At 39.9% G+C, this 12,905-nt stretch overlaps 1 protein-coding gene across 4 annotated transcripts in view; it reads right to left on the bottom strand.

Moving 5' to 3' along the window:
* Window positions 1-272: 272 nt before the first annotated feature.
* MEGF10 (multiple EGF like domains 10) overlaps window positions 273-12,905 on the bottom strand; it is a 367,277-nt gene continuing 354,644 nt past the window's right edge. For all 4 annotated transcript variants that reach the window (XM_049707232.1, XM_033405823.2, XM_049707231.1 and 1 more), the window contains 6 exons: window positions 12,201-12,437; window positions 10,991-11,118; window positions 9,503-9,626; window positions 5,738-5,782; window positions 4,701-4,907; window positions 273-2,821 (listed from right to left, as the gene is read on the bottom strand). In XM_049707232.1, coding sequence (XP_049563189.1) covers window positions 2,637-2,821; window positions 4,701-4,907; window positions 5,738-5,782; window positions 9,503-9,626; window positions 10,991-11,118; window positions 12,201-12,437 — 926 coding nt within the window. In that variant the 3' untranslated portion in view covers window positions 273-2,636. The remainder of the gene's footprint in view (window positions 2,822-4,700; window positions 4,908-5,737; window positions 5,783-9,502; window positions 9,627-10,990; window positions 11,119-12,200; window positions 12,438-12,905) is intronic.

The following is a 12,905-nucleotide window of genomic DNA, read 5'->3' on the forward strand; positions in this document are numbered from 1 at the left end:
AAATTTTGATCTCTCAACTAGACCTCTCCAAATATAACATGTAGTTTTACGACATCCAACATGCTATGTGTGTTCTGTTGTTTGAAAAATCCTGAGTGAACCCTAATAAGTAAGAATTGCCTTAGGTACAAATGTTGTCTCAGGACAGCAGCCATCCTGAGCAAGAGATCTGTCAGAAAGATTGCACAGGGAGGGATGGCAGTGCCCCTTTTGGATCCGCATCTGCTGCCCAGGTTTTCTACTTACATTGCTGTTGCCTTTGGACATGAAGCTTTCTTTCTTTCTTTTTTAATAGTGGAATGAGAAAAGAAACTGTTTTTTCTTTCTTTTTCTTTTTTCTTTTTTTTAACTTATCTCCAGGGAGTAATGGGGAAACTCAACTTACCATGGAGCTCTGAAGAGATGAATCTTAAAAAAGAAGGGGAAAGATGTCTTCTTTTTTTCTAACCAAAAAGGACTCTTTGTGGCTACTGACCCACAAGTGTCTCAATTAGATGTCTATCGCCTAGAACAAAGGGCCAACCAGCAGGTAACTGTTGGAATAAATCAATTGTTTCTAAGGTGTGTTCCAGGCGAGTCCCCATTTCCTTGAATTAACTTTGGAGTTCCCTGAAAGAAACAGCCATCAAAGGAGTGAATGTTCTAAGTGTGTTTGTTCTCTCATCCACCTGACCAAACGAACATCACAGGTGCAGGTGTGCGACAGGAAAGCACTGGATATCCCAACTCAGTAGCTGGCGGGTGCAATGCCTTGTGTATGCTAATGGCAGAACAGGGGTGCAGTACATATTTGTGACTTGACTCACTGAGGTAGGACACCAAGTAGCATTTCATGTCTTTAAAAGATTGATGACCACTGTTTTCTCTTATGAAGTTGCTTCCTCATTCAGCCTTTCAGCCCTTCAGCTTGCTCAGGGAGGTCAAAGAGAAACTGGCTTTCTTGCATCATGTATCAGCATCCTCTTGAGATAACTATCTTGGAGTGAAAAATGTTATTGCATAAGTATGCCCAGGATGAACATCTCTTCTGGTTTGCCTGTAACAGCCCACATTTAAGCCCACTGCAGGATACTTGTTCATAATGCCCTCACTTACTCTCAGAAGTGTTCCAGTTTGGATGATCAATCATATCACCCTAATGAAGGTCTTTAGTAAGACCAGTCTGTGGTACTTTCTCAGTAACAGTGTCTCCCTGCTCCCTTCCCCTTTGGTTTAACTAAGACTCAGGATCTAAAGGAACCCCATTTCAGAATATTAAAAAGCTTCTCTATTTCCATTATAAGCCATGCACTTGTGGTTACTGTACTATTTTAGTAATGACCAATTTTAATGGATTTGATTTATATATTTTCATCTCCTCCCTCCAAAAGAAACAAGAACAGTGCATTTTTCTCAAGCAAAAACAAAAGTAGCCATAACACAAGAAACAATAAACATATAATATTTTTTCATTAACAATCCAAACACTACAAAACATAGAATATACAACTTAAAAATGGAAATACAAACTGATGAAAAATGGGGTACATGTCATATTAGCAATGCAAAAGACCAGCTTAAGCATAGTTTCTCTAAATCAACAATTAATAAAAGGAAAGTGCCCTTTTCTCAAATATGCACAAAAATATTTCGGTCACTTCTAGGGAAAAATTAACCAAAACTTTCTGCTAATTCTATATTACAGCCTGTATTACTAATGGTTTACAAAACTTAAGCATCATCTTACACCTAAAATTTACAACTTTTTCCAATCATTATACACTCATTCAATCCAATCTGTCAAAAATAAAATTATTTCATTTCTATATTTATGAAATAATTATTGATATGTTACGGATCTCAAGTGGTGAATGTGTATGATGGGGACAGTAATCAGAATAATGTCATGTATCTAAAGTGGGCCAAGGATCAAATAGAGAGGAGAAGCACTTCTGCCTGGCACATTTGCGTATTGATTCCTGCAATTATTCTAGCATTTCTAAGGTAATTCTAATGGTACATTTCCTCATTCTAAAAGAAGTCTAAAGTTCTCATATTTAAATTTGCTATCCACCTCTAGAGTTTATTCAGAGTCTATCCAGTAATGCCACTTGGCAGAATGGTTCCTGCTGGGCTCATATTATCCTTACAATTCCGAGTCCAGCTGAAAGAAGTTAAACAGTAAGAACTCAATAAGATGGCCCTTTTTCTTCTACACGCTGAGTGATTCACACTTTTATGAAGTATATTTTGTGGTAAACCGCACAATCCTAGGTACAGCTCTATAATGCAAATGAGAAAGAAAACATTTAAATTTTAATTTTTCAAGCAACAATACCAACGTCCACTGCAACCCATGTCACTGAAAGAGTCCTGCACGGTCATGCTTTTAGCCAAGATTTTACAATAAGTCATGCTTCATGAGTGCAGTTCTAAAACTAACAAGAATGGGAAATCACATTGCTATCTCCTTCTGAGCCACCTGTACAAAAAGGACCTACAGTCAGTCACCCTCAGTTTTGAGCTTTCTGGTTCATGTCCAACAATTGCCTACTGAGCAGATTAACGTTCACACAGGGTGGCAAACTCGAGGATGGAGAAGAACCGAACTGTAGTTCTGGAAAGGGTTCCAGCGGCTACCCAGTGGTCCTTTGGTGTCATTCACTGTTGCTGTTGCTGCTGCTGCCGCCGCCATCCTCTTGCTTGGGGGAGGATGAACTGTCTCGGACTGGCAGCAGGTCATAATGGCAAGGGATGTGACTGTTCTTTGGGAGGTCATATGGATCCTGGGTGAGATGCCCATTATTGCTGAATATTCCTTGGACAACACTCACTGTAGGTTCTGTGACAACCAGGGACACATTAACTGATCAGCAATGGAAATTAAAAAAAAAAAAAGAATATGGCATTCCTTGCAAATATCAAACACACCAGAGGAGCTTTTATAAAAATATAAGAAGGGACTTCCCTGGTGGTGCAGTGGTTAAGAATCCGCCTGCCAATGCAGGGGACACAGGTTCAAGCCCTGGTCCAGGAAGATCCCACATGCTGCAGAGCAACTAAGCCCATGTACCACAACTACTGAGCCTGTGCTCTAGAGCCCACGAGCCACAACTACTGAGCCTGCATGCCACAATTACTGAAGCCCGCGCGCCTAGAGCCCGTGCTCCGCAACAAAAGAAGCCACTGCAATGAGAAGCCCACACACCACAACGAAGAGTAGCCCCTGCTCGCCGCAACTAGAGAAAGCCTGTGTGCAGCAACGAAAACCCAACGCAACCAATAAATTAATTAATTAATTAATTAATTTTAAAAAATATATAAGAAAATATTATTTTTTAAAACAAATGATCCTTTTATAATCACATAGAGGTGGCTACTCTGTGGTTGGTAGACCCACTGACGCTCACAAACGATGCTCAGAACAAAGGGTGACTATATGGTTGGGATGAAGACATCAAGGGAATATACAGAAACCCTGGACATGAATCACTGTCTGCAAAAACCTGGAGATAATCTAGTCCAAACCCCTTCCTCTACAGGTAAAACAACGAGGTCCTCTGGGGGTCACTTGATTCATGGAAACACATAACAAGTGCACAGTTTTAGAACTCAGGACTCAGGCTCTCAGTTGAGTTCCCATCTCACAGTGGTGGGCTTAGGGGACAGTTCAAAAGGGAACTGTTACTGACTTCTTAGAAATAAATGTAGTTCATTATGGCTTCCATTTCAAAAAGTTGTCTTAATACTTTAAAAATAATTACGTATCTTTCCATGACATGTCTATGGCCTAAAATGAATGACAAATGACTAGAATTAAATAAGTCACTTCATTTACAAGTACAGTTGACCCTTGAACAATGCAAGGTTGGGGTGCTCCACACCCTCCCCCCAACACGCTGCAGCTGAAAATCCACACGTAACTTCACAATTGGCCCTCCTATCCATGGCCTCACAACCTTGGATTGAACCAACTGCAGATCACATAGAACTGTAGCATTTACTATTGAAAAAAATCCCTGTATAAGTGGACCCGTGCAGTTCCAACCCATGTTGCTCAAGGGTCAACTGTAGTAGAGAATTTTTTTCAGGCTTAAATCATAAACATTGAGAAAGATATGGAGAAAGAAAAATGAAAATATAAAGCTCTACTATCTAGCCCAGGATAGCTCTGCCCAGGATAGCTCTGGTATGTTTTAACTTTCCTCAAATGGCATTTGCAAGGGGCAATCAAAATAACTCTAACACTAACTGAATTCTTATCAATTTGTATCAGATTCACATCAGAGAGTATTACTAATCTAATAGACAAATTTAAAAGTAAAATGTTCCAATCCTGCTAAAAGCATTAAATTAATATAATGAATGCAATCAGGAAATGGAAACATCTGTTTAATCCACTTGAACCATTTGTTTTGGCTAACTTGACATATTAGCTAATATGATACATATGTTATTCCACATGCGTGCTAAAATATTCACTATGGTTACAAAACAAAAGATGGATGACCGGGTGGGAGGTAAAAAAAAAAAAAAAAAAAAACTTACTTTGAATTTTCTAAATGGTATTTTCCCTGAAAAGTTCATTTGACACCAAATACAGACCATTATTTTCAATACAGTGTATATGGACTGCAACAATTGTATTCTCAAGGACTTTAAAATTGTTTGAAAAGAATATTCCCACTCACTAGGTTCTTTCTTTGGTTAGGAAAACTTACCAATTTCATAGACATTCTTGTTGGCTGAAGTTGAGTTATTGATCTCTGCATATGGGGAATCTCTCCGCGCCGGTGACTTCATCTCCACATAACCACACTCTGAGTGTTTGGGAATAAGGACGGGTGGGTCTTTAATAGTGGCATATGGGTTTTCAGAACTGCTTAGGGAGCAGTTACTTGAATTGTATTCAGAATGCTTTCCCAGGTCTGTGAAGAGAGATGAGGTGGGGGGAAGCAAATGCTATTTCATGGGCAACATCATTTATTTTCTTGGCGATTACTGACTTGGGCACATCACTTATTTTTCTTCATATATATATATAATTTTTAACAATGAAAATAATGGCATCCATTTTTTACGTATTTTGGAGAGAATCTTCTATAAAATTACCCATCCACAAAGTAATTTTGGCTCCTCTCTAAGGTGAGGACCAATGTAAACATCATGGATTTGATATCATTTTTATTATCACACTCAAATAAAATTAATTCCACTCTATTTTACTAATAGTCTCTGACTCCTCACAGCCTTCAGTCAAGACCCCATCTGTTGCTGACCCCAGGAGCATAAGAAGATACTATTATCATGGTAAGGAAGGCAACTATGCTGTGAGGCTTCTTTGTAAAACCTCAGGTCTGGGCACCTGAAGTTACTACTCAAATTCCTTCCAAAAAGCAGGCTTCAGTGAACATGTAACCAAGCTGATCTCTTCCTCTTTTCCCTGCTATTTCCATTTTCATATTTCTCTCTCCCCACAAACTATATTTCTTTGAAAGGAATTATGAGTGTTTTCCCAGCAAATCAAAGGCTTGGTTCTCCAAGACTGCTGCTCTAACAGGATCCACCTATGTTCACTCTCTTGCTGGCAGTCAAACGTGCTCATGTCTTTGCTGGAGTAATTAAACCCCCTAACAAGGCTACATTTTCCCTACAGTGCCGCTTTCGCTGGTTTAACAAATTATTTCTGTCTCTGAGTTAAAAAAATTTTTTAATTGTGTTCTGATAAATGTATTTCTTCCTCAAATTTATACTATACCTTTCAAGGATTTTCCCATATAACTTCTGTCAAGTCCAAAAGCACCTGTAACAAAGGAAGAAAAAAATATCCAGTGTGGACTGAAAGAAAGAGAAAACTCATCTAATATTCTCAGGTCCTTGGAGAAGATGGTTTGGGTACCCACTGTCTCCCCACTGCAGGAAATAGCCAAGGATGCTGCTTTCCAAACCTCGACACCAGAACACTTGTGCCAGATGTTTCAGTACTTAAGAGTTTAAAAAAATGTTATACAGCATTCGGAGCATTCTCCTGCTCGTTTCAGTGACTTTGGGAAAGGCTGGTCAATATGGGGCAGAAACTGAGGCACAGATGAATCAGTAGACTTGATTCAAGGGCTAGAACTGAGACACAGGACTGGGATCTCATCACTTGTTAGCTACGTGACTTTACACAAGATGTTCAACTCGCTGAGCCTCAATTTTCTTATCTCTAAAATGGGGAAAACACAACCCACCTTCTAAGTCTTACAGGGTTGTTGTGAACATGAAGTGAAATAGACCATAGGGAAAGGCATTGCAAATTCTGAAGCACCATATAAATGAATGGTGCTTCAGTTACTGTAACACTTTTTTTAAAAGTTTATTTTATTGAAGTACAGTTGATTTAAAATGTGTCAGTTCCTGAGCTACAGCAAAGTGATTCAGTTATATATATATATATATACATATATATATATATATATTCTTTTTCATATTCAATTATGGTTTATTACAAGATACTGAATATAGTTCCCTGTGCTATACAGCAGGACCTTGTTGTTTTTCTATTCTATATATGTAATAGTTTGTCACACATTGTTGCTAGGAAAAGTTAGCAGTTTCTATGATTCCACTGGGAAAGAACAACTGGAAGTTTCACACTTGAACTTTCCTGGACTCTGCCTCGTGTCTGTTCCCTCGCTGATTTTAATCTGTACCTTTTTGCTGTGATAAACTGTAACCTTGAGTATAACAGCTCTTAGTGAGTTCTGTCTTCCTAGCAAATTATTGATCCTGTGGGTGGTCTTGAGGACACTTGAACTTGTAGTTGGTATCAGAAGTAAGGGTGGTCTTAGAGATTCTGGACTTTTTAAAGGGACCCGGTGAAGATAGGCAGCCTATGGCCTGACAGCAGCCTAATCAAAGAACTCTATGTTACTCTTTGCCTAATTCCCTTGGCCATCTCCAAACTGTGGCAAAGTCTTGTTAAATGTCTGTCTTGATCTTAGCTGTACAATGGCTAGCCTTCCCCAAGGGGTTAAAGAGAGGAGCAACACGGGGTGGATAGTAAATCAGGGAACGAGAGTGGGGCTATGAGACCAGCCACTCAGGGCAGATTCCGTCTTCTCTGCCCTGGAAGATCAGGGTGCAGTTTTAACAAGGAAGCAGGTGGGCTTCCTCATAAACTCCTGTCTGTCCCAATCCCTGAACAGGCACTTTCAAATGCTCCAGTTAATCTACTTCATACAATGAGCAAGAACATGATCCTTATCTCTATTTTACAAACAAACAAATCAGTCTTGAGAGGATGACTGGCACAGTGTCATATCACAGAATGAGGAATTGATCTCACAGCTTTTGTGTCAAGTTCAGGGCTCTTTCAGACAGCATCACAACTTTCCCATCATTTAAAACTACTACACACTTCATTATCCATAATGTGCCTTATTCTGTTCTTTGTAAGAAAAGACTTTTTCTATGCAACAACTTTACAGGGATATTAAATGCAGACTTACTTTTGGATGGGAACAAGCCAAGGAGATCCAGAATTTCCAATGAAGATTTTATGTTACTAATAATCAGTCCCTTGGGTCTCACTGAGACAGAAAGCAGGGAAATTTATATGTGACAATTACAGTGACTGTGTGTTGTGTTCTGGAATCAGGACAAACTCCATTAAGTGGAGATAGAATGAGAGAACTTTTCCCTCATTAGTGCTGGGTGGTATTTTACTATTATCAATTCACGTACTTCTTTGAGCTAGATTATTAACCTCCCTAAAGTTAAGTGATTTCACCAGTAAGTATAATGTGAATCTGGTATATAAGTAATTTTACTCTAAGTATGTAGAAATACACATCCTAGTGATAATGTTGGTTATCAATTGAAGAATGCAGATAAAAGTTAAGAATTTGTACTCATTTGCTACTTAAACATTTCCATTTCCATAGTAAGAGAGGATTCCAGAGCCCACAGGGGTTGGTTCCTCCATGTGGCTCAGGTGAATTGACATCTACAGTATTCACAGAAGGATCGAAGTGAGGGGAGGCAGAAGACCAACTGTGAGACCCAATTTTACCCCCTTCCTTCTATGAAATCTTGGACAAGAGAGTTAACCTCTTTGCTTATTCCTCTATAAAACAAGATTTGTGGAAGGGCCCACACAGTAGGGGGTGCCAGATTTAGTAAATAAAAACACAGGAGGTCCAGTTAAATTTGAATTTTAGAGAAACAACAAATAATTTTTCATATAAGTTTGCCTCGTGCAATATTTGGAATATATTTATACAAAAATTATTTGTTTCTTATCTGAAATTCCAATTTAATGGGACTTCCTGGCAACCTTACCACCAAATAAATACATATGAAAGGGTTTGCTGCCCCTAAGACACTGCACACATGCTACTTACTATATCATTCCTCTCCTCCCTGAAAATAAGGTGCTGCACCACATGCTCGATGGGGTATCAGAGCAGTGCCTTAAGTGTGGTCCAGGAATCCCCAGCCCCTTTGCAGGAGGGCCCCGAGATTAAATGTTGTGTTCTCATCATAATATAACACTATTTGTCCTTTCCACTCTCATTCTCTCTCAGGTGTATGTTGGAGTTTTCCAGGAGCCACACCAAGTGTAAGATCACTACTGATCAAACACAGAAGCAGATATGAAAACCTAGCTGTCCTCTATTAAGCCAGATGGTAAAGAGATGTATAAAAGTGTTAAACAGTGCCACTCTTCTCACTAATTTTTTTTGTTTCATTTTGGAAAATGTAGTTATTTTTCATAAAAATGCATTTTATGTTATCATGAAATATTATTATAAATTAATAACTAGCTCTTTAAGATGTTCTCAGATTTTATTTGCAATATGGTAAATATCAGCAGATATAACCCATGTCAGCAGGGGTTCTTTGGGCTCCTCGATTACTTTTAAGGGTGTATGAAAGGGTCCCGATTCCCAGACATTTGAGAACCACTGACTTACTATTTTCAGAACCACTGACTTACTATTAGATATCTAATTGATATCTCTATTTCCTCACCTAAAAGAGGAAGGGCCTCTAGTGAGGGTGCCTCAGATTAACAGAGAGCAAAGAGAAGCACACACCCTGGAACCAAGCTGACTAGGTTCAAATCCCAGCTCCACCATTTAATAGGCTTTGAGAACTTAGACAAGTTACTTAACCTCTTTATGACTGAGTTTCGCAACTGTAACAGGGAGATGATGATGATAATAATGGTACCTATAACAGTACTTGTGAGAATTAGGTGAGTTAATACATGGAGAGGTGGGATGTAAGCTACGAGCAGGCAGAGATCCTTGTCTCTTTTTATCAATTCCTGGCTCATAGTAAGAACTCAATAAATGGTGAATAAATAAAGCCCTTAGGACAGTAAAAGCCCCATACAGGGATTAGGTATAATCTTATGACTTTGTTTTTCCATGCATGTTTTCAATAGATCGCTTTGGCACTGTCATGAATCTGTGACTGTTTGCGGTGACTAAAAGACAAAGATGCTTGAAGGTGGGGAAGTGGGGGGACTTGCCAAGCTCGTTGAGGTAGCCGCCGTGTTTCCAGTCCGCAGGCAGCGTGCCTGTGTAGTCCACCACAGGGCCCCTCTTCCCAGGATTCACATTTTTCAGGTTCACAAACAGCTGATTGTTTTTTGACTGTTAAAAATATAAACAACAAAAGATTTAAAGAGAAAATACAATATGGCACAGTGAAGTGTTACCCATCTGGGGAAAGTAAGTCCATGGCATGTATCAAGGACCGGTCCTTACATGAGGCTGCACCAGGAGGCCAAGGTGACCGCTTCCGACCTGGCAGGACTTAGAGGCAGCATGAGGATGTGTCCCTCGGCCCCAACCATTCCCTCCACTGCCGCAACTCCTCCATTTCCTGCTGTCGCTCTGTGCCAGTTAGACCTTACTTGGGTTTACATACATGGAACTTTGAACTGAAAAAACCAAATTCTTGGTCTGAGCTTTCCCATCAAACACTGTATGATCTTGTATGAGTCACTCTTAGCAGTTTTCTTAGCCATAAGCATGAGGATAAGATGATCTACTTTGCTCCCTCCCTGAATGGGAATAAGAACAAATGGTATGATAACTATCAAAATCTCTGGAGAATATGAAGTCCTATTTAACTATGAGGCACTATAATTAAAATCCAGCTGCATTAATTTAATTGCAACTGAATTAATTTAATTAGCTTGGTTTTCCTCTAACAGAGAGCTGGAATTAGACAACGGAGACTGGAAATATAATTCAGGTGCAGTTTGGAAGAGAGAAATGTTTGGGATTTCAGAGCACTGTGGAAGAGACCTGGGGGTGAACTGGGTGGTACCAGAAGAGCCACTCTGGGGCCTCCAACCTCTATTGGCATCTGTAAAATGGGATAATGACTCTTGATTCATAGGATTGGTGTGAAGATTAAATCATTCTAATCGTTTTACAAATAGAAATTTGTAAAATGATTAGAATTGCTTGTCACATAGTATTAGGTTGTTTCTATTTGATAATTTTTGACCCACAAAAATTCAATTTCATGTGGTTCAAGTGAAATAAATGCATATTATTGTTGTTGTCATTACTCAAGTACGGGTGGCCAGAAAAGGGCACTAGAAGACAGGTGGTCACAAAAGTCAAACTTGGCAATTTTACCCAGGCCTGAGTCCGCTATAGGTTTGGTCTGAGACATTACTTTAGAACCTCATGCAATGTTAGAAACATTTTTCCAAAGAAGTGCAATGAAAACAGTACAAGTTGTAGAGACAGCGAGATGACTCACCTCGTGGCAGCCTCACTCACAAGCGATGTTTGGAAGTGACTTAAATTCCCCATTACTTAGGGGTTTTTGTCAGTAAACCTGAGATCCTAATACACACCCATGGGATTGTTTAGAGGAATAAATGAGATAATAGACGTATGTACGTAGAACGGCAGCTGGCAAACAGTAGCCCTCATACATGCTTGTTCGTTCTTCTCTCCCCTGCCCACCCTCACTGGCTTAGACCATTTCCTCTCACCTTTGCGATGGTCATCCTGTCCCTGTTGTTGACATGAGGGGATGTGGCACACTGGGTGAGTGTGTGGTAACTGGGATTGGTGAAGTAATGGCTGTTAGCATTTCCACCATTGCTGTGAGGAAGGGTTTCTGCCAGAAGAGAAGGAAATGGTTAAGATGGCAGGCTCCCTACATGCCCGTGGGAAAGAGGGAAGCAAAATAACAAGAACAAATGTTTGGACTGCTTCCATATCACAGGCGGGACAGAATCCCCTCCTGCCCTGCATACGCAGCAAAGCCTCTAGAGGCAGCAGGCATCTGCCTTCCTACCTGCCTCCTGGAAAAGTGTGAAAGTATCCACCAACAACGGCTCTTTGCTTTGGAGCTTGTAGAAGCTGGAAAGGCATCACTTTGAAGCTACTTCTGCTGTAACTTTCCTCTTTTTAAACACTCGAATTCTTGACACAATATTCCACACTAGAAGTGCACTACTAAGTAAATCAGCTACTTTATGGATTCCCCCAGAATCACTTTATTTATAAACATGTAACCCACCTGAAATCCTTCAGTGATTGCCCCCAAATTAATAAATACCTTAAGTTCCCAAATTCTTCACTTATGTGGTTACTTCTTCTCAGGATTGAGCGTGTCACTTAAAAATTTACTTTTTATGGGGTCTCGTGACAGAAAGGAAGATTCAAAAGAGTTTTCTTAAAGAACAGCCTTGGTTCTTGCTTATCCCTCCAAACTGTTTCTTATATAACTTGGTTGCTGTGCAGCTAATGATTCCCATGTGCCCCAGGACAGGCTGGAAGGCACCTTGGAAGAATGCAAGGCCAGAGACAGAAGACCGGGTCCTCATCCCTGATCTGCTCCATGACCTCGATAAAATTATGGCCACCTCCTCCTCTCCCCACCCTGTCGCCCACATATGACAACAGCTTGGGACTGGGTGCCCACCAAAGCTCCTTCCGGGTTGAAATTCCCAACACTTAAAGCAACCATATAATGAATCCAATTTTAAATCCCTCACAGAAGACAACAGTGATGATTTTACCACTGTTGTCACATAAAACGCATTTCTAACAATGCATCTTCTCCAAACATAAAATTTTCTCAAGGCTGATTGACAATAACAACAGGCAGCACAGCCAAAAATGCTCAGTTTCAAAGAACCAGGATGAAGCCTCATTTTTCAAGGAATAAAATGCCTCTAGTGAGTCCAGTCTCACCTGAAATGGCATAGTCTACATTCATGACCCTCATAGCGGGGGTGTAGGTGACTGCTGGCATGCTCGATTCCTTCCCCTTCTGCTTGTGTCTATAAATAATGAACAACGCCAGGAGGAACAGAACAACTAGGACAAGAATGATGATGCCCGCAATGGCCCCGATCTGGTAGGAATCAGTGGGAAGAGCTGTACTGGTTCTGCTTAAGCTGTTCAGATTTCCAACTATTATAACACCAGCTAGAAAAGGAGAAAAAGAGATGTGAGTAAGGATGACAATGTGCCGGGTACATATTTGGTCTCTATTTACAAAAATCTCCCACTGTGCTAATGCCTGGATATTTTCAGTTCATGAAATGTCAATTTAGAAACTTTTGGAAACAGAGAAGGAAGGAAAAACAAACATTCCTCATGTTCAGATGTTGTTGGCTTGTCTGTGCCCAGAAGAGGGCATATCTAAGCCTCAAAAAAGAGACAGGATTTCCTGAACCCAAAGACTTAACAGTAGGGTTTGAGAGCTTCTCACAGATTTCCAACCAAACGCTTAGATCAGCAGTTACTTGGGGGTAATAATTTATCTAATTTTTATTGTTCTTTATTTATTATCCAGCATTAAGCTTATGAATGGCTAACTCAAGTGCCTAACTTTATGTCTATCCTTAGCATTTCTAAGAGGAAAGTAATTTTCCTTCCAGTCAAGAATAAGTC

Source organism: Orcinus orca, chromosome 3 (genome assembly GCF_937001465.1).
Source record: "Orcinus orca chromosome 3, mOrcOrc1.1, whole genome shotgun sequence".
NCBI classification, from domain to species: Eukaryota; Metazoa; Chordata; class Mammalia; order Artiodactyla; family Delphinidae; genus Orcinus; species Orcinus orca.